This window comes from Caloenas nicobarica, chromosome 1 (assembly GCF_036013445.1).
Source record: "Caloenas nicobarica isolate bCalNic1 chromosome 1, bCalNic1.hap1, whole genome shotgun sequence".
NCBI classification, from domain to species: domain Eukaryota; kingdom Metazoa; phylum Chordata; class Aves; order Columbiformes; family Columbidae; genus Caloenas; species Caloenas nicobarica.
The window spans coordinates 63,217,952-63,243,846 of NC_088245.1; the positions used below are offsets into that span (position 1 = coordinate 63,217,952).

General features: G+C 45.7%; 1 protein-coding gene across 2 annotated transcripts; it reads right to left on the bottom strand.

Moving 5' to 3' along the window:
- Positions 1-1,736: 1,736 nt before the first annotated feature.
- LOC135991847 (single-stranded DNA-binding protein, mitochondrial) lies at positions 1,737-21,201 on the bottom strand. Of its 2 annotated transcripts, XM_065640640.1 has the most exons (16): positions 20,869-21,201; positions 17,525-17,724; positions 16,603-16,651; positions 13,963-14,135; positions 13,190-13,311; positions 11,784-11,930; positions 10,865-10,966; positions 10,452-10,537; positions 9,401-9,571; positions 9,170-9,312; positions 6,579-6,615; positions 5,237-5,297; positions 4,288-4,428; positions 3,561-3,648; positions 3,258-3,346; positions 1,737-1,923 (listed from the first exon to the last, which is right to left on the bottom strand). In XM_065640640.1, the coding sequence occupies exons 1-16, from the start codon at positions 21,199-21,201 to the stop codon at positions 1,877-1,879; spliced, it is 1,989 nt and encodes a 662-aa protein (XP_065496712.1). In that variant the 3' UTR covers positions 1,737-1,876. The 2 variants fall into 2 exon arrangements, with proteins under 2 accessions (XP_065496712.1, XP_065496721.1); XM_065640649.1 differs by lacking the exons at positions 9,170-9,312; positions 9,401-9,571; positions 10,452-10,537; ... (5 more) ...; positions 17,525-17,724; positions 20,869-21,201 and adding an exon at positions 6,699-6,754.
- Between the last annotated feature and the right edge of the window lie 4,694 nt (positions 21,202-25,895).

Below are 25,895 nucleotides of genomic sequence, written 5' to 3' on the forward strand. Positions count from 1 at the left end.
AAAGTAGGTATGTGTTGTCTTTGTAGGAGGTCAATCTTTAAAAGCATGCTCGCAACTTTAAATAGAACGACCGAAAAAGCAAGAAAAGTTGAAATTCTTGAGCAAATATTTTTCTTTGTTGGCATCTAATCCTATAATTTGTGCTAACTCAGCTCTGCCCCCATCCTGAGCCAGGGGCAGAGATTAGCATGAGCCATTCATCTGTCACTGAGGGGAGTTCTGGCAGTTCTGGCCACTCCAGGTGCAGCAGTGACAGGGATCATCGCTGCCACTTCTACTGAGAGTTTGGAGCAGAAAGCCAGTTCCCAGGCTCCAAAGCAGACACTGTCATGAGCTGTGCTGAGCTCCACCACAGCAGGGTGCAGAAAAGGAGGTAACCACAGAACAAACAGAGGCTTAGCGCATTCACTCGAGGCCTCACAAAGAAAGCTTAAGACAAACCCCAGCTTTCAGCTAACAGGAAAAATTTGTGTGGACCCGACACAAACTGTATTCAGATCACTGCTACAGAAGTGTAGCATCATAACATCTCCCAGCAGTACAACAGGCTCAGACTGAACAAGTAGTTGTTATGGGAATTAAAGTCAGAACTTCCTATTTAAAAAGAAATCACAATCTCTTGTGGATAAAAAAGCTAAGCATTTCCAGTATGTCTAACACCTCAGTATGCCAGTGACAGGGCCTAGGATACTAGTGGAAGCATTAACTTCAACCAGAAACAAATGCTGAACTGAAAGAACTGAAGCTTTCAGTACTACTGACAATGCTCATAAAAAGAAGCATAAACAAGACGATCATTCTGTGTGAGGAAGACCTGCGAAAACTACAAATATGTTCTGTACTGGGCTCAGAGAGAGACAAGATACAGAATCCCACCAGCTTTGAAGGCAGGAAATTGTCACTGCTAATGTTTTTCTTTCCCTGTTCACATCACATTGTATTACAGTGGGAATTTCACCACTTCTCCATGCAACAGAATGAAACACCTTTAGTTGTGCATTGTTTTTACTAGCCATACTAATAATTCTCAGTCTTTTTGACAACAAAACAAAGTTAAAACAAAATAAACGCCACTCCCACATTAACTGAGAATCTTGGACCAGGACTGTTTTTCACACACCGGTGCAGGCCTCTCAAAAGGAACAACCAAGGCGGACATTCCTCCAGCTCCTCCTGATGGCAAACCATAAGCATAGCACCCTAACAAGGCACTGGGATGAGAATGTTGATGTCATCATGGAGTCATCGTATGTCAAATGCCATAATAATGAAGATTTAAGCACATGACCAACACAGGGTTTGGTGAGAGACAACAACTGATTTGATCAAATGCTACAATCAGTGGAGGGGCAAAGGCCAACACAGAGAAACCTCCTCCAGGTCTGTGAAAGAGAAATGTCAAGCTCAGCACCCATTGAGGCCACTGGGTCTGCTTTAAACTTGTTGTCTAATTGACTTAGTTAAGGAAAAAGGACACCTATAGAACAGAGGAGGGATGTTAACAGTGAGAGGTGATGAGGCTGTCAGGCCCCGCAAGACAGAAGAGAGATTGTTCAAGCGGCCAAGGATATAAGGTTGGAAAATGGCTGAAGACGCAAAGGGAGACTTCCATTTACATATTCATCAGCTCAAGAATTAATATAGGTGCCTGGGTTACCTTTTCTTTTAAGAACGAACAAAAAAAGAAAGAAATCCAAATGATGACGAACAGAGAAAGCACACAGGAAAACAAATCAGAACACACACAGATACCCTATAGGTATCAAACATTTTATTTATTCTTTAAAGAAACTACAGCATTATACATGATTACAGAATTATGAAGCACTGTAAAACAAAAAGGAATGAAGTGGCCTGGATCCAAGCACTAATGACCTCACACCTTTTCTTTAATACCACCATCACTCAGAAAAATCACATTATCTGAAAAGAAATAAAGAAAATTTAATCTTCAGGATTTTTTTGCCTTGTTGCAAGCCTAAACACCCACAAGTGCATCCTATTTGTGTTAAAATAAGCTGCAAAGACATTCATTTCAGAATAGAATAGTTCATAAAATAAAACAGTGTCCAATACAGGGCTCTTGCTCTATCTCCCCAGAAAGCTGACAATTCAGGGAACCATATATACTGTGAAGCAAGTGTGCTAAACCTGATGAAAAGCTGCTGAACAGTCAAAGATACCAGAAACATTTTAAAATAATGCTTTAATTCTTTGACTATGATCTCTATCAGTTACAGCTTATTTCCTTTTTGTTTTGTCGTTTTCAATATGCACTACGATGTCATCACCCAATGGGACTACAGGAAACTTGCATTTCATCAAGCCTCAGTAATTTCTAGAGCATCTTGAGACTGGGGATATTGAACACCAAGAAGAAACCATTAGGATAAAAACTATTTTAAAAGGCAGACTTGCTTCTCCCCTCCAGCTATTTATAAACAGTAACCTACAGCACCACCAGCTGAACTGTTCATGTGAAGGTATGATTATTATTGTTTTAAAGAGGCTGCACAGCAGAAAGACCCAGAACCACAGTTGGTTGGTTGTTCGCTTTTCCTTCTTCTCTGGCCCAGTTTTTTTAGATATACTTATGTAACAGAAATGTTTGCTCTGCTACCCAATTATCTTAGTTCTCCCTCAAAGGCCACAAGCTAGTGCTCTACCCACAGTAAAAATGTAGAATGCACATGCTCTTTAAGGGCTGAATCAAAGAGTTGAGTTTCCCAGTCCGCTTCTTCATTGTGTCTATGCAAGGGACAAGTCTAGTCCCTACCCATTCTGTGCTCTTCTTACCACTACCGGCTACCAGACTGAGGTCTTTCTAAATTCTCCATCAAGTTATCCCCACATTAAGAACCTCTGTGAAACATATTTTAAGTTGGTGAAGCTTCCAGTCTTAAACAGGAAGAAAAAAAATCCCTGCAAAACCAAAACAAAGCTATTAAACAAACTTTGCTTAGAAAGGGAAACTGCCTGACCTGCAGTACTACATGCCAGTGTTCTTAACACACAGGACCTCCTGCACCAACTGGTTTGTGCAAACAAACAATGCAACAGTTTGCATGTATATGCTCTCATTTTTTGTCTCTTCACAAGCAGTGCCAGAGGACATCTAGTAGTACAGCCCATTTGTTCTCTCAAAATCCCCAAGTGTGGATACTGAGGCTGAAGACAAGCCAAGCTCTAGTTCAAAGGCCCTCCACCCCCTCTCCATTTTAAAAAGGCAAGGTAGGGCAATGTGTGTTGTTCCTTACCTGCTATAATTGTCGTGGCCTGACGCCTCACATTGTTTTTATCTGTATATTCACCATAGTCTATCTTCCCTTCAACATAGAGCCGAGAACTGAAAAAATTAAGAATGTCGTTCTGGTCAGAGAAAGGTACTGCTGTTTTCTCCTCTATATCTGATGCTGAATACACAGGCTTTTGCATCAGTTGCTTGTAGCTGGTCTTCTAACTTATTTTATGGCACTTAGTATAGCTCCTGTTGACTATATTTGTTACATCAATCAATTATTAAGGCATTAAATCCTCAACCACATTTGCTATTCACTTACCCCTTCTTCACATACTGATATGTAACATCCCTGAGGCCCGGTCTGAATACAGAGATCCTGTGCCATGTCGTCTTCTGACTGATATCACCTAAGTTACATAAAAATAACAAAGTTGAATGCCAAATCCCCTTTCTGATGTAAGCCTCAGAAGTTAGTTTCAACATGTTGGTGTTCTCAAATTATGAAAAGCTATTTGAAAATGGAAGTATACTAGAACTCAATCTCCCACTCTGTACTAAAACTCAATGCTCCACTCACCTGTGTCCAAATGAAAATATTGTGCAGAAGGACAGTTCAAACTAAGAGATCAGATTTTTTTCCCCTTGCACACTCCACATTGAGCAAAAGTTAAAGAACAAGAGACATCTGTAGCTGCAGACTGATGGAAGAATCAAAGAGAAAATATACCATTTTTTTTTTCTCCTCTTGGAATACAACAAGAGTATGGAAGCTGCTACACCACTGGCAACCCCAACAGTGAAAAACTGCTGAATTAACGCTCTTTCCTCTCCTCCTGAGGAAGGTTAACATGCAGATCTCTGTTCAGTACGTGCTGCTGAGGATCAGTAAAAGACACACAAATACACCAGCATCTCTACTGACCTCAAAGAAACTTCCCTGCACCTGAGAGATTTACATGGCAGCCTGAAGACAAAGCGTGGTGCCACTGCATATGCAAACATGACCTCGGAACACAGCGGAAGCACACTGCTCGTTGCAGACTCACCTCCCTGGGTTACATCGCTATCCCCTGTTCGCCACATCTCATTGGTTGCAAGAGAAAATATGGTAACGGGATTTTTTCCTTCCACTTGCCTCATGATAGGGTCCTGTCCAACCCGACCAAGTAACTGAACACGATTCATGGCTGAAACATGAGAGAGTAAATACATACACAGGTGAATCATGATGGTTCTAATCATGGCAAATCATAAGTCAGCAGGTTTTGCCAAGGGCCAGAACAATGACTTTCTGCACCTCCAAACCATTTTTTAAGCTCTTGTGGCATTTGGCTTATTCAGGCCCTGCAGATGGTTGATTGTGCCTGTTCTATTTGTTACCACTACTGAATAAGCTCATTTAGAAAGCTAAATGTTCTTTATTCTTTCTGTTCTTTTGTTATCTTTTTCACAGACACATCCATATGTCACGAGACTATTCTGAATTTATGTTTTTTCATTGTGATAAACCCTTATCATTATATTGTTTTGTCCATAAAACAGTACCTTTAAAACAAAGTTGCACTATTACACTCCATGCTCTGAATCAGAGGATCACTACTTTTTAGACAGGTACCAACATTAGGTGGACACAATTTATTCCTTTTCCTCGTTCAAGGACAACAGAAGGAGGTCAGGGAAGCATCACTCCTGCACAATGAGCATGTGAACTGAACGGTAAAGTCTGAAGTGTACACCTGGACCAAACCTTGCCAGGGCACCGGCACCCAAACAAGTCCCCCAGGTACATGAGAGTTTCACAAATAAGCACGAGACACCTAAAGGCAGGTATTAGGAAATATGATAACAGCGTACAGGAACTATACACATTCCTAGTTACTGCATTCAGGAGCTATCATTTCTATCTGTCTCTCTCTTGGCATATTTCAGCCATTGTACAACTGAGATAAAAACCACAAAAAGTAACAGCTAAGTTGCACCTCAGGAGCTACTTACATCTTTCCAGTACCAATGAGCCAACTGTTTCAGACTCATGTCTTACAAACTGGCGAAGCACCTGTAGGAACAGAGATATTAGTTTCCAAGACATAGAGTATCAATAGTATTCACACGCTTTTAGACCTCATTTTTTGAATGCTTACAGAGGTTTTCCAAGTATGTTCTTTTCCAGTGACTTACGGGGGTAACTGAGGGAAGATCTGTTCAGCTAAACGAAGTCAACAGGATTACTGAAAGAATAACTTGCTAAACTGGGGTTAAAAAGCTGCCAAGGGAAAAGATGGCCCAAAGGTACATTTTCAACAATTATTTTTGAGACATGCAGTAACTACCGCTTTCCTGTAATACATAACAGAAGTGGGGGGTGGGTTTGAAGTCAGGGGGATGTTTAGTCTGATAGGCTTCAGGTTTCGGAAACACAGTTTTGACAGTTTCATCAACTTTCTTCTTCACTTCAGAGACTAACATGATGTGTCCAAAATGTACATCTATTCACCACCATGATGCACTGATAACCCCTCATTCCCAAGCAAGCAGCAAATCAAGGTCACAAAAAGCTGAGTGCTGCAGCTAAACACAAGCAAGAAAAAGAAAACAAACCGACTTGAAGCTGACAAATATCACATCCTAGAAGAAAGGAGGAGAGAAGCCCAGGAACACCTCTGCAACAGGCCCATGCACGGCAACTGAAGAAAGCTCACCTCCTATAACAAGTGACTGCAAAACTTAAGGGAAGTCAAGACTGACAGTCTTGCGTTGAACAGAGGAGCTAAACCAGAGGAAATGCAGCTTGCAAAGCGAAAGTTCATTGGTATGCCTGTATGGTTCGCTGATGTATATGCAAATAATTGAAGACTCGTTCTGTGCACAAGGCAGACCTTGTAATACATCAGGTTTTCAGTGCCGCGGTAAATGCGGCAGCATCTACAGCTGGTTGGTGCCGGAAAAGCCGCTGGCAGGTGGCAGAGCTCTCCCCCAGCCCCTGGCTGCGGAGATGAGTGGCTTCCCTGCCGGGAGGCGCAGGTTCGGGACCCCCAGCTACCCCCACAACTGACGGCAGCAGGTAAAACCAGCTGCTGTGAAAAGAAAGTTATTACGAGCCCCACCGCGGGGCTGAGAAAGGGCAGGAGCTGCTTCTCCTCGCCGCCGACCCCTCCCCAGACGGGGAGATTTCTGGCATGAGCGACGAGGCCCCTTGGGGACGTGCGGTCAGGGCCGAACTCCCGCCGGGGCCGCAGCCCGACCCCACGGCCCGGGAGGCGGCGGCCCCGGCCCGCGCGCCGCCTCGCGGAACCGTTAAACCGTCACCCGGCGCCCCCGCCCTCCCCCCCAGCCCTACCTGCCACGCCGGTCGCCGCAACATGCCGCCGCCGCGCCTGCGGAGGGAAAAAGCAGGGCTGAAGCAGCGCCGGAGGGAGCCGCGTCCCGCCCCCGATACCCCCGGCCACACCGCCCGCACCTCGGCCCCGCAGACGGCCGGAAACGGAAGGGACGCCACGGATCCTGCGCAAAGAGGGTCCGGGCGGAAACGCGACCATGTCCCCCTCCCCCCCCCCCCCCATCCCGCAGCGGTCCTGCGGAGACCCGAGCGGCGGGAGGGGGCAGCGCAGGGCGGGCCGGGCAGAGCTTGTGCCGGCTGGGAGGGTCCTCCCGCGGGCAGCGCCGGCCCAGAGCCACCCTGGCGCCTGCGGGGGGCCTGGGAGCGCCCGGCTGGCGGGGAATGGGACCAAAAAAAAAAAAAAAAAAAAGTCACTCCGTCGTAGGTAAAAGGATTAAAATCTTTATTGGCACGTTCTGCTTCTTAAAAAGATAGGCTGTAACAGTTTAAAAGCCAGCACTGTCCAACACTTAAAACCAAACTTCAGTAAAACCTGAAAATAACCGAGTTACCAACATTACACTCTCCCTCATAACAATGCACCGTTCGATCCAACTACCACAGCCGTACATCTGGCAAGGACTACAAAAGTTACATTAATAAATGTTAAATATATACACACTGTACATGGGCAACTCAAAAACACTCCTGACAAAAAGCCTAAAGAGCCTCTTCCGATTTGCCTCACCTTTGCTGACAGGAAACAGTTCGCAGGCGGCTGCACCAGCAAGGTGCAAGGGCAGCAGGCACAGGCCCACCTAACAGCTCACCACAGGTGTTTACCCCAATTTCAGTGAGGAGTCCTTGCCAAACAACATAAAACTAAGTATCAGGGACTAGTCTGTGATAGATTAATCAGTTACGTGACTTTGTGCTCGTTGCTGGAAGTTGAAAGTTTCCTTCAACTTCCACAAGAAAGGCTTTGTTTAACTCAAAGTGTCCCTTTTACTTTGTCCCCCCTCAGTGAAATGCCACTCCAATGGCATCCTGAGTCCACCAGGACTGCTATGTAACCAGTCTGTCTCCTGACATGTAGTTAAAACTGCCTACTATAGTCCCCACCTCCTCACTCCTCGGAGGACCCAGCTCCAGATGCCATCTCTATGTACAGCCACTACCTCCCCTGCAAAGACACACAGGTGGCCAAAGGGTTAAGACTACAAAAACATCAATAATAAGGCCCAACTAAAAGAAGGCAGCGAGTAGAGGAAATGCCATCTTTTCCCTTGTATGGCAAACTTAGTCTAGAACAGGACCAGTTACACAAGAAATAAAACAGGTAGAAGACTGAGGACAAGAACCTTAAATCCCATGATCTGACACTTTAAGATAGTCATTCTTCCCTCAGCCAGCATCTCATTGTAACTAATGAGGGAACCAAAAACCACAACAGGGAGAGAGAATATGGGGCATTGGTCTGTGCAGGCCCTCTACTTTCACAGGGCCATTCAGCAGCCAGAGCTTTTTGGACAACACAGAAGTTCAGTAACCCAAAGTAAAGCTAAATGAGCGACAGCTCTTCCCTCCCACCAGGCGCTTGCTGTTCTGCTTAGAAGAGGTTTCAGACTCTTGCAACTTGGCACTTCCTAAGGGCTGGTCCTTCATGAGGGTCTGGGCAAGGCGAGCTGCTTTAAGTTCCCTGCAGGGGGGAGATGGAAAGAAGAGGACAGGAAGAAAACCACATTGTGCATGAATCCCCATGAGCTACAGAAGAAAACTATGAACAATCTTGCACAAGAGGGTTACATCAGTACTCCAGCATTGCTGGAGAGCAGTGACTTTTCACCTCAGATGGTGATGTGAAGATTACTGTGCATTTCTCTAGAGTTTCTACTTGAGACCAGATCAGCTTTGAAGGTTTACCAAAGAAAGCTACACATCAGGTCAGCAAACACCTAGACTGACACCAGTAGCTCAGTTTTTCTCCCATTGTTTCAGATATTTGTCATGGTGGAGCCTGGATCAGTGCCACTCATACAGCAAAAATACCTAATAAAGGCACATGCTTATTTTCCACTGCCTTTTTTCCCCCCTGATGCTTGCTGCTCTACCAGAGCATGTGCTGTCCTGTCTACATGGAGCTATTTCCCAGCTGACTCTTGCACTAAGAGGGGTGGTGGAACAGTTCCGAGATCCCCGCACCTCAAAGTGTTACTGCCAACAGCAGTGAGAGCAAGCAAGGGGAAAGAGGATAACTGCCACCACCTGATACTTCTCTTCCTTCTGTGCTAGACCACTGCCTCAGTGCAGTATCAATTCCTCATCTGCCCACCAGCTGCACATTGTATCAGTACTTTCCATCACCAGTGTTTGCAGTAAGCGTGCAAGTTCACTGCTCTAATTGAGCCAGCTCCTCAAAGCCAGAGGTGAACCACAGCTGCTTGGGCACTACAAGTCCCTGCTACAGCCCTGTCATGCTCCCAGCTCCAGGCAGAGGAGCTGACTGGGTACTTCTGCACATTGGATGTCCCAACACTACCACCCTACATTCAAACCTGGTGACCACTTGTGGCACCCATGTCTCATCCCCTTCATGTCCAAGCCAGCCCTACCTTTCCAGCATGGCTGTCTTGCACTTCTCCACATTTAGCTGCTTCTGGAGCTGCACAGCTTTTCCACGTGAAGGACAGAGAACTGGATGTTTAGTAAGAGCTGTGGCAGAAGGTCTTTCCACTGGGTCAGGATGGATCATGAGCTAGAAGGCAAAGGAATTCAGGATTTAATACTCCCTCTGTCATAGGCCAACTGGAAAAACCTCCATTCCATCATGACTACTTCCTCACCTTAAGGAGCTCAAGAAAGCTATGAGGAAGCTTCTGTGGGATGGGTGGGATATTGCCTTTGCGGATGTGGTGCCACATGGCCCCGTTGTGAGGCAGCGGTGCTGTGCCAGCTGCTAGAGCTACTGTGAGTGCCAGGGCAAAGATGTCTGCCTTGGGCAAATAGCAGTATTGCTGCGGAGAGAAGATAAACCATTATAGAAAGGGAGTGTCTTGTTATATTGAACAAAGGTGGGTTGGGATACCTGCTGAAAAAGAAACAGCCAAACAAGTACATGTAGAACACTGCCTTCACCATCCCAGTAAGCTGTTTTCTCCTCTTTAGGATAAAGACATTGACAGCAGATAGTACTGATAACTAACAGCACTTCAGCTTTCACCCAGTCCTGAGGAGGTTGCAGCCCACATTAGGATCACTGCAGCAAATCCAGAGGACAGCCCAACAAATATGTGCCTGCAGCCTTCACCACAAGGCAATAAACTAGCCATGCCCAACTCAAACTCAAGGCTCCTAAATCCACTTGCAGCACAAGAAGATACTGTCACTTAAATACCTGAGGTGATGAACACATCCAAGCTGGTTGGTACATACCCTTTTTGTTCATTGGCCAGAGTGGCAAAACTGCAGTCAATTTAAGAGGTGTGTTGTGCCTCCCACCTCTCCCTGCTGCCTGATCAGTGCTTGTTCTACAAGGCATTTGTCTGGGTGCATGTATTCCTCAGTAATCACATCCACCAGTTTAACTTCAGCCAGGTGAGTAAATGAAGTGTCTCCAAACTGATAAAGGTTTTGTCCCATTCATCCTTCAGAGGTAGAATAATTGCAATAATCTGATGATAAAGTTACTTATGAAGTGTGTTAAACATCTACATAACAAGACCTAAACCTATACTATTCTTAATGAAGTGTTAATTGTGCCAAGGTCACAGCCAGACCAGACACAAGAAAGAGGAGATGGGGCAAGGAATATGCCAGACTAATGATTTCACAACAGCTGATCTCCTCCCACTTGCTCACCACCCTGTTCTCCCACTGCCCCACCAGTGGCTGTACCTCTTGCAAAATCTCATTGGCCAAAAACCGTCTGTCTCCTTCCTCCACCTGGGGGTTTGTTATTGATGTCACATGGCCAAGGTCACCTGAGACAAAGAATGAGCAACTAATGGAGCAAGCTGATATAGATCGCCCCCATCAATAAAAGCCTGCATTTTATAGGTACCAACAGAGCAATCAGGAAATGCTGAGTGAGAGCAAACTTGTTCCTACTCAGGAATCTGGGCTTGGAAACAAGCACATGAGTTTTCTAGGACTTATCTTCTTAGAGGAAATACTTCTGGTAAGTAGCAGAGGTATTCAGGACTATGTCACCAGTTTTGTACATAGGTCTCTTCAGCCAGCCAGAGCAATAATAACCAGTAATTAGCAGCCCTAATCTTAAGCTAGTTGTAAAGTGGGCTAAAACCTACCAATCTTATACACCACACCAGAAGAAAATTCATCGTCACTGTCACTGTCTTCCTGCTCAGCAGGGCCTGCAACTGCCAGCTTGTGACAGATGAAGATATTACCTGCAAGACAGGGAAGTTTAGCAGGAGTGTGATATCAGTAGCCAGACTGCAGCAGCTTGACAGCTTTGTAGAAATCTCACCTGTCAAGCTAGTTGAGCTTTGCAGCCAGAGAAATTCTGCACATGCTTCCCACCTGTTAATCCGTTTTCTGCCCAGTTTACATGTTCAGCAATACAGCTGACAGAAGACAGCTGTATCTTGTGCATAAAATATCCCAGTGCAATCAACTTTTCTGCCCCTCCCTCTGCTCCCCAAGCTAGAAGCAGTGATTTCAGCAGGAGAGAGGATCTCCACTATAAGGACATAATTATGTGGCTATGGGGGAGACCATATCCCTGGAGGTGCCCATCCTCAGCTGCACAGAGGAAAGCTTGTTACTACTTTTTACAGGAACTTAATCCCTCAGGGGAAGTACAATAAATATTCACTTTTCACTCCAGCTCTCACATTCAAAGGTCAAGTGTTGTGCAACAAGACAGCAGCAAATAAGGAAGTCCCTGTCTTCATTAGCAGCCCTACTTGCTCCACCAGTATGAAAATGATTCCCATGAGCAAGGATTATGAGGATCAGGAAACAGAAGTAAAATGCTGCCAACTACCAGAGAAAGCTCAGTTATAGAGCAGTAGTGGCAAGATTAGGAAAAAAAAAAAACAACCACCACAACACACCAAAACACAAACACAAGACATTCACCTTTTAGGGCAAGATCCTTTTTCCTTTGAAGCACTATAAATAAGTCCAGTCCGAAGGACATTTTACAGATCCTACCCCTGCAGGGTCACTTGGAGGACCCTCAAGGGACAGCACTATACTTACTAGGTTTGATATCCAGGTGCACAAGGCCAGAGTTGTGGATATATTTTAGCCCCATGGAGACTTGTAACAACATTTCTTTCAGCTCTGCTTCTGGGAAATACTGGCCAAGCTTCGCATTTTCAAGCAGCATGTCTTGGAGACTCCCACCTAGGTGAAAACAGTCAGTCTGAGACCTGACAAAGATTTTATGGAACAGCATGTTTTAAAGAGCTTCGTAGAAACTATTGCCTAGAGCACCTGCAAACTTGCTAGTGACAAACCCCGCCAACACCAGCTACATGTGCTCTGGTGATCAAACTTGGACACCACCATTTGGCTTCAGCCTCAGAGCACCTTTGCCTCCTGCTTGCCAAGGACTGAGCAACTGCAGGTCTACCTACAACACCAGGAGGGCTGTCCTGGTAGTGACACTGCTGCTGCTGCCACAAAGTGAGCAGTGGAAAAGTTAAATACTTTTCCCACACTAAGAGGCAGAAAGCAGGCATATGAATGTTGAAGCAAGGAAATTAAGCTTCCACTAGCAGATTTTTTGATTGAAGAATGTAACATTTGACACAAACAGAGTTATGTGGGTTTCCATTAAGGTGCTCCAGCTATTTCAGGACTAGCACATACCACAGCCTCTCTCCCCATCAGCCTTCTTTTCACCACTTCTCCTTTAGTCTCAGATTTCATCCACTAGAATGCAAGAAATGCATCAATACTACAGCAATGATCACCATGTTTCATGGTTACCTTCAGGAGATTTGAAGTCATTACTCCAAACAACTATCACCACTCACCATTGAGCCCCAGGACTGCAGGAGCAGTTGAAAGATAAGAGCCACATATTTCCCTTCAGCTCCTCTGGCAGAGCTCTGGTAGACACCTATGGGTGTCTTTTCCATTGTCTCCCAAAAACCAGGCCATTTACAGTTTACCCATTTACAGTGCACCTCTGATTTAGCTCTGTTCCTCTGCAGCTGTTGAGCCCTTTATTCTAGCCAAGATGCCTTCATCTCAATCAGGTAGCCATTATTCAAATAATTACTCTCCTTCATTAAGAAGGGCTTGTTTTTGAGATACATGACACCACTTCAGTTTGCTGCTCTTGAGTCACTATCAGGTTTTACCTGGGCAGTTCCAGACACAGCTCTAAGCATCAGCACAGGGAATACTTTTCCAGACCAGCCAACACAGAAGAGCAGTTTTAAAACCCCACGAATTGGAGGGTATTCACTACTTGTAAGACACTGGCACCATTCAGAGCTTTGTCTAAATATTGACTCCTTACTAGATGCTCTGTGAAACAGTAACCCCAGTGCAGTTTGCTTTGTTGTGAGCCAAAATGTCCCATATTTAAGTAGGAAAGAAGATAACTGCACCCATCCTGAGATCTTGGCCTTTAACATGGTCACAGCTCTTACCATTGCAGTGTTCATTTTGGATAATCATGTGATCGTCCTCTGCCCATGCCGAGTAGTAGCGCACAACATGAGGGTGGTGTCCGAGGACAGCGTGAGCATAAACCTCGCGCAGTGCTAGCTGCCTAGAGAAGCCAGCACAGAAAAAAAGAAGTGACAGAGTGCCAGGGTCCTGCTTGGAACCATGAGAGCAGCTCTGCTTTGTAGCCTGGCTTGAGGAAGGGAAAGCAGAGGTGTTTAAGACTTTCTCTTGACTTTTTGGCTAGTGGATTGGCTCTTATAGCTGCTGAAGCAAAACCTGCCCTTGCTCAAATATGCTGAACAGCTGTCAAAAAAAAATAATATCGCTGAGCCAGCCTTTTGTTAAAGATGCAAAGGCGGCTTCAAAGACTGCTTCAGCATGCATGACAACAGTAGCTGGTCAATACAGATGTGAGCAGTGCTGGCTGTACAGCAGGGAGGGACATTAAAAAAAAAACCTGTTTGATAGTTATTGTTTTAAAGAGACTGGCTGCATCAACCCAAGGAGCTCAGGTAAGCTGTCATCTCACTTTGCAATACATGCAGCTTCTTCCCTTTCTCAGACATTTATATTAAATATTCCTGAAGTGGTAACTCCCCCACTCTCCCAACTGTTATTTGGGAGTTTAACAGCAGCCAGTTTTTGCTCATGCCACCCCTCAGATACCTTTAGATCCACACTCCCTCCTTCCCCATCACACCTCCCAAGAACATGCCCATCATTTCAACTGGCAGTTTCTAGCTAGCACACTCACTCATCTGAGGATCCTGCCAGGGGCCTCTTGGAGCGTTTGATGGCATAAACACAGCCATCAAGGCGTTTGATGCATTTGTAGACAGAGCCAAATTCCCCCACACCAATCTTTTCTAGTTCCAGAAACTCCTTCTTGTAGCGGGAAACCATGTTGCTCTCTTTCAAAGGATATCTCTACAAGGTCACAAAAACAGCAAAAAAACCCACAAGTATGAGTCGAAAGACTTAGGTAATGACATCCACCATGTTTTTAGAGCTGTGTAGCACTTGCTCTCACAGAGCACCCATGTTGCTCCTTTCTCCCACCCTGGACATTCATCCAGGCACACATGCAGGTACATGGTCAGTTCTTCTTGAAACACTACCTTCCACTTAGGTGGTCAGAAAAAGCAGAGCATCTCTAAGGCCATCTTGGTCTGACTTGGCCAAGATTTTATTTTTTTTAAATCATGACTTGCTAGCCATAGAGGTAGAAATCACAGCTAAGGAGAACTGTAGTCTAGTTGGCTGTATGTGCCTAAACCTCCTTGGGTTACTACCATCACATCTCTTCTTTTGGCAGCCCTGCCCATTTCCTAGACTCCTGGCCGATGGAGTCCGGGATCAACAGCAGGCAACAAGAAAATACTTGTCTTTTGCCCAGCTACTGCAGACTCGAGAAGACGTGCCACCAGCCTTGGTAGGTGGAATTCCAGTACCTCTGAATTAGCCACACTCATGTACTGAGCTTGTGTTTAAATAAGAGCTATTGCTTATTTTGAGGTTGGGAGAGAAGCTTGGTGTGTTGGCTTAAGAGCTGCTTTATCCTGGCAGCTAAGGTTGCCTGCAGCAAGGACGTTCTGCATCAGTTCAGGCTGTCGTCAGGTTTGAGGCACCAGCTGTTGACTAACAGCAGATTAGCAGGTCCCAGTGTATCTGTTTGTATTCTCAGTGATTTCTCACCAGGAGCCACTTTTCAACAAAGGGCTGGAAGCCTGAAGAACAGCTGCAACATCATCATTGCTACAGTAATGGTAACTAGGGAAATAGGAGCTGCTGGCACTGCTTGTCAAGTGATGTCTGCTTGCAGGGGAGATAAAAAGAGATAAGCAGTGGAGCATGAAGTGAACAGAGTGAACCAAGTGATTTTTCATCATCCTTCTGCATCCCTTAGAGGGACAGTGGTTCATGTTGCACAGTGGTTTCCACATAACCACCATTGAGATTGATGCTAGTATATGGTATATGACCTTAAAGGGCGGAGGCAAGGAGCTGGACCTCACAGCCAATAAGATATGGCCCATGTGAAATATCAGCCCGTTGCAACAGGTTGCATTTCATAAGGCAGCTATATTTTACAGCATCTTCACAGCTCAGGGAACAAAGATACCTCCTAGTACACGATTTTATAGCTATATTATGTGCTTATTCTAATCAGCACTCAAGCAGAATAATAATTCAGCAAGTCACAAGTTGAGGCTTTTGGGTTTTTTTAGGAAAATTATAATTGTAGCCTCGGATGTTACCTGGTACCACATTAATTACACAGCTGTAGTTTTTCCATGGAGACCATGCAATGCCGGTCTTCTCAGCTAGAGGGTACCATTATTCTTCCAGTAAGCCTGATTACTTCACAATTACAGTGAACAAAATTCTCTCTACCTGCACAAGACAGATACTTCTTTCAAGGGGCTGCTCAGGAAAACTGAGAATTTTTTGTTATCTCATCTGAACACATATTTAGTTCAGACTTGGCTTGCCTTCCAGAAGCCAGCTGAATGAGTAGCTTTCCCCCCAGATAAAACTGTGAAGGAGGAAGGTGACTGCAGGATATGGGTTCCCATACCAGCTGCCCAGTCCTACCAGTGCAGCTGGGGGTACATGACACCTTGTCCCCTGCCCTGTGCAGCCAGGCCAACACAACCCACCACTGAGGTTTAGCAGCAACAGCAAGAGAACTTGGTTCTGCATTTGCTGTCCTGTAGCTACATAAGCTGTGGTGGGGTCTTCTCTTGGACCCCAAGGCACACAGGCACCCCCCCTCCTCCAGCTGGACATTTTTCTACTGAGGGATAGTACAGAATTTGCTGCCTTGCTTCAAAAGTTCACCATTGTGACATTTGTGACTGAAACTCAGCCCTCAGTACTTATCCATGTCAGAACTGTTCAGCTCAGTCTTTGTGTTTTTGCAGCAAAGGTCCATGTATTATTTGCAATATAGAAGCCATGTTCCATTCACATCCAGAGGTGCTCAGTGCACTGATTCATAGGAACAACAATACACCTGCTGTTTTTCAGACCACAAAGGTCAGCACTTGTGGTAACTCGATACTACAGTAATACAGTTCCCCCTGAAGAACTCAAATTATATTATTTCCTAGAAAGACCTCCTGACCAAAATCAGTATGTTTTAGGATTAGTTGTCAAAGTTTCAGATCTGCTTTAGTACAAGTTTCCTTTAGAGACAGGAATCATTTAAGAGTTTTTTTGTCTCAAACAAATGTTAACATAAAACATTCAGCTTGGAATTATTCTGTCATGGGCATTCATCCTTTGTCATGATGACATGATTTATACTCCAATAGCAAAATAAATTTCATCAAGCACCAAATATTTACAAGTATCTTATCCTCTCTGTGGGGGTAAATACATAGATACTCACCTTTGTAGGTAGCTCCTGTTTTATCTGGTTTCTTGGATCAGGGTCCCTCCTATAACAGAAGTTTAGGAAAGTCTGGATGTATCATTTCAGGGCAACAACCCAACCGAGATTTGAAATGAAAACATTTTTCAAAAGAATCCCCAAACCTGGCTTCATGATTCAATTAAGGATATATTTTGTAGAGTGTAAATACACAAAGAGTTTCTAGTTGAGGTCTTAAAGACTGTAGTCCCAGACTAGAAAGTCTTTGTTTCCATTTAGAAAGCCTCCACTTCAGCAGTGCCCACAGGACAGAGTAGTATCCTTCAGGGGCATCATTCTCCTGTCCACCTTACTACTAGCAAAGGTAGATGGGAGATGACCTCATACAACAAGCTCCTAGTCTAGGAGAGCACTACCCTGTGTGCTTTTTAAGGGGAATCCCAACTGAGCATCTGTTACAGTTGGGGCTATGAAAGAAGCTGATCATCATTGTAGCACACAAGTATTTGACTACATTTGTGTCTTGGTTAACCCAGACCAGATGTGGAACTGCAGGTCGGCAGTAGCCTGCACCTATCTTAAAAGCTGGATTACATGCAAACACACACCTAATTTCTTTCAAGGTTTCGGTATATGCATAACTGAATCAAGCTCCACTCTACTCATGGTCAAGAAAGAGGAGCAGTTTTCTCCTACAGCCACAGCACTGAAGTTACCTGGTGATCCCCTACTTACATTTCTAAAGGAACGGAAATGATTTATCTTATTTATATTTCTGTTACTTTCATATGTCTGCTAATGTTTGCTCTGCATCAATGAATGGTACGGAAGTGAATGATTCACCATTAACAAATAAGTCCAGATACTAAACCTCTCCATCATTACTTATCTCCTTCAAACAGCCTCCTTCCCACCTGTTATTTAAGAGAAGTTCACTTACAGCTCTCCTCTGGTCTTCCGCTTGCCATTAGGAAGAAAGAGCATTTGTCGATACGACTCTGGTGTAAAGGGATTAATGTTGACGAGAGAGGCTTGAGTAGAGTCATCGGAGTCAGCACTGGGAGTAAATCTCAGATGTCGGAAGCCTTTAGGTGGGACCTTTGTCTCATATGAAGGAAAAGCTGCCTTTGATAACAGGCTCTGTATTGCAGGGGAAAAAAAAAAAAGTGGCAGATAAACCAGCAAAATGTTTTGTTGTTTCTATGTCAGAATAAAATATCTGCTCTCCTGCAAATCAAGGAAAACTCAGCTTTCTTCCTCAGGATAGCGGAATCGTTTAAACCCTGAATACTTAATTTAATCCTGGCAGTTTTCTTCTCCTTCAACAAAGTGTTACATTCTTCACTAAGCCCTTTCAGCCTCTATACCCTCCTCACTTTGGTGAGGCCTGCAGAGCCATTTTGGGAAGCACAAGAGAAGCCAGACACTCATCTTTCCCCACCTACAGAGCTGCAGAAATTGCATCATCAGTTGCATTAACAGGGAAGATCCAGTTCTGTCGCACCTGGACTGTTGTATCAGTTTGGTCAGGACAGGTTTGTCAGAAAGACAAGATGGGACATCACCAGATTTCCCTTTCGGTTCCTCAGCAATAAGCAGCATTAGAATAGGGGAAGTTCATAGAAATATTTTTATAGAGCTACTGGCAAAATGATCAGGAAACAGTTCCCCTTGAAGAAAAATTAAATTTTCAGAAATCAAGTTCATAAGGAACCTCCAGATCTTCTAATCCACCTTCCCACAGAAAACAGGCCACTGGGCTTCACCAAGCAGCCCAAAGCCTTGGGCTGAGTAAAGCATAACTTCAGAGAAGCACCCAGTCTTGATCTGAAGGGAAAGATCCACTTTCCATGATGACAGTAATCTGATCCCTTCAGTAACTGTCAGCTTTTTTAAATATAAGTTTGGTTTTTTTAGTTTGAATTTGACTTGTTTCAGCTTCAAGAGAGTGCTGTAAGTTATAAAGTGTTTTTTAACATCTCTTTCTTCTAGCTAAAAGCCCTTCAAGAGCCCAGAACTCTTCCTGTCATGAACATAAAGATACTTCTATATCTTTTTGATCAACAGTGGTCTCACTCTTGTGAGTGAAGACATGGCTCCAGGATCATATCTAGAGTTCCTCCCTTCTCTTGAAAGTTTTTGGAGACAAAAAAAATCCAGAACTGCAGCCAGTATCCTGCTTCCACCTAATCGATGCTGTGCTTATGGACATAGCTACTTCTAGGACAGCCCTCTATTTCTAGACCATACTTGGAAGTTCAGCAACTGGTTTACTGTGATCCTGGAAGTGCTTCTTGATCACTGTCTCAAGCTCTAGTCTGCATTCCCTTGTTCTTGGATCAAAAATTTCTGTGTATCAATGTATCAAAAGCAGTATACGACCCAGCCCAATTTACCTAGTAGCCTAGAAGCTCTGTAGGTTTGTGGCTATGTTCTAGTATAGGCACAAGTCAAGAAAGGGATCTAAAATACCATTGCATGCATGCAATTCTCATCTGCTCTACTAGGGCTTTATTTCATAATCAAGCAGACTTGTCTCCTGCAACATCATCTGAGAGTAGCTGCTGCCATACAGGGTAAGTTAGGCAGCTACCATAACTAGCTCTAGCAATCTGTTCTGAGACTGGGCAAGTCCAAAAAAATACAAACATTTACCTCCTCTGCCATGCATCCTAGCTGGGGCTCTGGTGCCCACCTGTCTGCAGTTACATGTGGCTCTGCCCTCCTACCCTTTCTCTCACCTTCAAGTGTTCTAAGGCCAATGCTCACAACCACACTTATAAGCAGATTTAGGCCCTTTTGTGCCCACCTTTTGCAGCACACTTGGAAATCAAGACTTTTCTCCCAGAAGACAGCACGGGAAAATAAATTGTTGGTTTAGTGCAATTGCTTCTCATGGGCTATAAGGTGACAAAACCACAGGGATCATGTTTGAAGCATCCAGCCAACACACCACCTTCACAAGAGCACACACAGAAATCACCCTGTACTACCAGTAGCCCATCTGGTCTGGAAGAGATTCTAGACCTCTCACCTATTTTGGGATGAGATTGAGGGAGATTTTTTATAAAGGCTTATTGGGGGTGCAGCCATTTACAGTCACTTTACCCTAGAGAGCAGCAGGCAGCAGTAACTATGGCTACATCATTGGTCATATGTGGCCATAGGACCACACTTCTTACCACATAATCAGGTTTCTGGATGGGGACAGAAATCAAATCCTAGATCAGAAGTACTAAAGGGACTGATCTTGTGTGTCCCACTTAAGCAATGGAGCAACCAATTTATCAATAGAGCAGGAATTTTGAGAGAAGCCTGAAAGAGCTACGTTTCACTACAAGTCATGAATGCTAGAAGCCAGTGCGCACAACAGAAGTTATCTAGGAACAGAGAAGCTGACTCCAAGTCTCCATTTGTGCTTACAGAAGACAAAAACCAGGTGTATTATATTCTATGCAAGAAGTTCCACAGAAAATAGGGGCTAGGACCATTCTTCCAAGAAACTAGCTCAGTAGTTAAGTTACATTTTAGGACAGTGATGCAGAGGAAGACAGGCTAACCTTCCTTCACAAGCACACATTGACTTTTTACTCCTTCCACAGGGAATTTGCTGTCCTGAGAACAAAGTCCTGCTTTCCCCAAGTTCACCAAGCAACTCAGTTTCACACAAAAAGAATCAGCATCACAGGACAACAAGCTGGTTGCAAGCAATCCGGACTTGCCAGACAGAGCATGCCCCAGCCACAACACGATTTCCAACTTTCTTTGTCAACAGAAAACCCACTTTCATCCAGAAATGCACTGAACAGCGCAGTCAGGGCAGCTGCCTGTCTCCAAGCTCCCCATGGAATGAGGAGTTCCTTGAAGAGAGATGCATTTATCCCTCCAGGAGCACAGTGTGCGCTTCCTACAGAGATGCTACAGACATCCACTCCCCGAGCAGAGTGTGAGGGGTGCACAGGCAGCCAAGGCACATGGTTGCCTCTTTTTTTTTTTTGGGTCAGACTGGCCCAACACCAACTGACTGGTTTTAACAACAGCTTGGACAGAGTCAAGACACTTGCTCCCACACACAGGTTTCTATTCACACCCACATAATAACCGTACCATAGCTAAGGAGCTCATGGTCCAGGTTTTTAAGGGAAGAGTAGAAGGCTAACAACAGTAACACAAAAAAATGCTTTCCACAGAGTTAGCAACAGATCTCCTCACCACCCACACAGTGAAGCCCCAGTGATGCCGCAGCCCCTGCCTGCTCAGACACAGATTGATACATGCCATTACCTTGGGAGTGTACGGGGTGTCACACAGCTGCAGCTTTTTCCAGGTGATGTGCAGCGGTGTCTCAGCATTACCTCTGCTCTTGCTCACAGCTGGCGAAGTCTTCAGGTTGGGACTCACCCAAGCTTTTGTCCTGCTCAGGAAGATCTCACTGAGCTTTCTCTGAGGGCTTGCTGGCAGAGGACTGCTTCCTTGCCACTTCTGGAACTCACAGCTCCGGGGGGGGCTGGAGTTCAGGGCATCCTCCACATGTACACTTCTGTCCTCACTTTCTTCGCCAGAGCTGGAAAAATCCAGCTTCTGAATGAATTCATCACTGTTGTCCCAGTCATCCATTTCACCATATGAAATGGAACAGGTATAGCTGATACTGGCCTGCCTTGTTAGAGGGAGAAGGGCAGAGGGAGAGGAAGGCAGCGTTATTTACACAAGCAGAGTAACCACTCTCTGCCTTACCTTATCAAAGGCATTAGTTCTACTCACCACATGCATTCCCCCACTGCAGTCCCACATACACAGAAGCCTTGATCACTCATAGATGTAATTTAATAACATTGGTTAAGGAAGAGTACCCCAGAATCACCAACTACAAATCCATTCAGTTACTGTCCACATAACAACAGATGCTGCTTTTCACCTTGTTGGTGCAAGTCAGAACTCAGAATTCACTGCCTTTCCCAGTAAACCTCCAAGGCAACTTCACCACCCACCAATACTTCATCCACTACTCTCATCCCACATAAAAACAGAGCAATCAAATCCTAAAGAACACCACACATCAGCCCTCCTCTCATCTTCCACCTTAAATCTCTCAACCAGAGAAAAAGAACACATGCTACATACAGCTGTAAAAGCAGAGAGTGCCCCAATCAGTGACCAGATACCCCACAGACAACCCTTCTCCTGCCCTGGTGCATTTATAACCACCCCACACCTGGGCCGTTGCTAATGGGAAACATCTGGAGCTCAGCAGCACCTGTGCACAGCTGCCCATGCTTAGGGAAGTTGGCGGCTGAGGGATTTTGCTGCGGACGTGGATTTGCTGCGCCTGCACCCAGCTCTGCAGAGAACCAGGGCTTCCTCTGAGTCATCTCCTTACTTCTGAACGCTCTTCCCTCCTCCGGCTTCCCTGGGCCTCCGGGGAGGTGATGTTTGCTGACAGCCAGTCTGCTCTGTGTTAATCCCATCAGAGATGCAGTCTTTGGGGGCTTTACTTGTATAAGCGATTAGTCTTGCGGTGACAGGGCCCTGTGCTTCCTTCTTTTAAGTCTGAATTTCACTTCCTGCATTTAGATGTCTGTGAGTTTGGACAAGTGTTGCAGTCTGCATGGAAAGGTCAGTAGCCTCATTTATAATGCGCTAGACTTCAGGACAGAGTCAGGGACCATACATGGGTCTTTGTATGGGTTCCCATCTTAAGGTTTCAAGGCACAGAAGGGAGAAGCTGGCTGTGATGGCAAAGGCAGCTCTGCAGGTAAGGTTGCTCTGCTGCTCACCAGGAGGAGGTCAATGTCCCCCCTTGCTGCACCTCTCTGTAAAACACAGGGATCTTTATGTGCCTTGTGAGCCTGTGTTTTGAAGAGGGACCAGAGTAAACTTCAACTGGGAACAAGGTTACTGCAGCCTTTTCTTAGCATCGAGGAGAGCTGCTGAAAGGATGTGCAGAAATTGGATGTGGAAGAACCCCCAACCCAGAGGAGATGGGGGTTTGTCAGGACTGGTGGGCTTCCCTGTGCACAAATCAAGGGGAATTCCCACCAGAAAATAAAGGGACATGTTGATCTGAGGTCGCTTGGCCCTCCCAACCTGGGCATATGGGTCTCTGAATCATTAAATGTCCTGAGTTGGAAAGGACCCACAAGGATCATCGAGTCCAACTCCTGTCCCTGCACAGGACAACCCCACAGTTCACACCACGTGTCTGAGGGCTTGTCCAGTCTCTTCTTGAACACTGTCAGGCTTGGGGCCGTGACACCTCCCTGGGGAGCCTGTTCCAGTGCTCCACCACCCTCTGCGTGAAGAACCTTTTCCTAATGTCCAACCTAAACTTCCCCTGGTACATCTTCCTGACATTCCCCCGGATCCTAAGTTGCCTGTTAAGACTGAGACTAGCGATTCATTTGACACAGGCCACCGAAGCTGCATGAGGAGAATGTGCCAGGAACTCGGAATTGGTTTTATTGCCACATCTGGCCCAGGGGTTGTAGTGTTTCTCCCAGGCACAGAGCCTGTTGCTGCTCTGCAGTCTCCCTTCTCCTGCCACGCAGCTGCTGCATCTCCGGGTGCCTGACCTCCTGCGAGGTCCACAGGCCTGGGGGTGCCGGCACAGGCTGCTTTTGGCTATGAAAACCTGTCTCTGCAGCGTTTGGCCAGCTGAGATCCTATGATGGGACCACTTAAGTGCCGCTGTGATCTGACTGTATTAATCAGATGTTTGGTACTTGGAGCCTTGGATATTTTAAATGTAAAGAAATAATGCTCTTATTCCCCATAACTACATTTTGGTTAATAACCCAGCAATGAAACTCCTTCAGATCACAGTTTTCAATCCCATCCAAAGCACTTTTTCCTTTTTTTTTTCTCTAGTTTTAGAGGCACTATCAATTTTTCTAAGGAGGAATGTGATACGAAAAAGAAAAAAGTTGGATTTGCTGTGCAAAGAAGGCCTAACTTGTTAATCTTGCATCTTCTAACTAAAAGCCATCACGTGTTCAGCTCATATTTTTATCTGGAGGTCTACTCAAAGATCTGATGACAATTTTCTCAGCCTTCAGCTGGAGGGGATATGTGTTCATTTTCTTTGGAAGGAGAGTGTTTTTCTCCCAAAAGGCTCATATTCTCTCCTGGCTAGGCCTTTTCAATTTTTGGTGAAATAATAGAGTAGAAAATGTGCCCTTTGTTTTTTGCATATATCCAACAAACCGTGTGCCCCCTGCAGGCCCAGATTGCTGGCCAAAGCAGCGCAAAAGCTCTAGTGCTGCAAGGCCTCTTGTTCCTTTTTCACCAAAAGCCGGGCGCTCAGAGCGTGATGACATTTCATGTATCTCAGAGCCAGCACCGGCAGCCTCTGCTCCCCATCGCTGGCTGCTGTCCCCACACAGCAAAGGGGACCAGGAACGGCTCAGCATCACAGATTGCCCATGTGGGTTGCGGAGGAAGTTTTATTCAGGATTTGTTTCCCCTGCCCGGATCGCCAGGGGACAGACGGACATGCATGCCAGCACCGCTGTGGGGATGAAGGAGAGGACAGAAATGAGCTATCACTTTAGCATCACCAACATGCAAAAAAAAAAATCATTAAAATGAAGCTTGGCACTGTCTGTATGGTTAAAGCGAAGCATGTGGCTAAGTATTTGCAGAATCTGGCTTTTCTTTATACAGTAACAAAATATTGTGCAGGGTTTGTTTTTTTTTTCTTTACCAGTCACCTTCCATGAAAAACTCCATCTGCTAAACACCACCTACGGTGGTTTATAGCTCTGCAAAGTAAACTTGTGCATGGGCTTTGTGAAACAAAATGCCCACTCGGTGTTAGAGCTGTCTGAAATGAAGCTCACAGCAAATGGATGCTAATGTAATAAGAAAAAAAAAAAAAGGAGAAAAATACCAAAACCCACTGTTGAGGAAACTGGATGATGAGTTTCTTAATGGTGTATTGAACACTCAGAGCTACTCAACAGGAAAAAAATTAGACAATTAAGACTTTTATGACAATATCTTCCCTTTAATTGTGGTCTGCTTAATTGGGTAATCCAATTAATCAGAAAGTCCAAGTTAAACCTAATGACACTTAATGGCATTGTTGGTAGTGTAATGAGGATGGTAATTACACAGACGTTGGCTGCCTGTGGTCATACTTGTGTCTCTATCTTTTGATCTCAAGCTGATCCTGCCTGATCCTCTGAAAACTGTTTCACATCCTTCTATAGCACATATGTATGTATATATACAGTATATACACACCAGCATACACTGGATCAGTATTACTGACTCTTTCAGATTTGTGGCTTGCAGCTTCCACCACAGCAATTTGGGGGTGCAGGAGGCTGCCCCGTTCCTGCCCTAGGGCCGCTCTGCTCAGCTCCCTTGGCTCACGCAGTAGGACGGGCTCAACAGGGCTCCCGCTTAGCGTTCCTGCTCAAACAGGCAGCTGGTCTGCACTGGGGTCACAGGCTGGGGGGGACAGAATGCAGGCAGCCAGCTCTGCCCTCGGGGAGGGAGTGACACACGGAGAGGTGGGTGCCTTGCCTCAGGGAGCCCCCAGTCATATAGAATCATTTTGGTTGGAAGAGACCGTCAAGATCACCGAGTCCAACCATTAACCTAACTCTGGCACTAAACCACGTCCCTAAGAACCTCGTTTAAATGCCTTTAAACACCTCCAGGGATGGTGACTCCACCACTTCCCTGGGCAGCCTGTTCCAATGCCTGACAACCTTTTCCGTCAATAATTTTTTTTCCTAATATCCAATCTAAACCTCCCCTGGTGCAACTTGAGGCCATTTCCTCTTGTTCTATCTCTTGCTACTTGGGAGAAGAGACCAACACCCTCCATGCTACAATCTCCTGTCAGGTAGCTGCAGACAGCGACCAGGTCTCCCCTCAGCCTCCTTTTCTCCAGGCTGAACAGCCCCAGTTCCCTCAGCCGCTCCTCATCAGACTGGTGCTCCAGGCCCCTCACCAGCTTCATCACCCTCCTCTGCACTCTCTCCAGCACCTCAATGTCTTTCTTGTGGTGAGGGGCCCAAAACTGAACGCAGGATTCAAGGTGCTGCCTCACCAGCGCCCAGTACAGGGGGATGATCCTCCCATGCACGCCCAGGAGCTGACACTGGAGAGCACAGAAGCCGGGAGCCCCCTGCCAGGCTACCCCTCGCTATCCCCAGCTCCTTCCAGGCCCTCTCCACTGCCCCCAGCTCTGCTCCCTGACCTACCAGCGTCGCACCTCCCCGAAACGCGTCCGCGCCACGCCCCGCCCCCGGCAGCAAGCCACGCCCCCTCCGCGGCAAGCCACGCCCCCCGCCTGACCC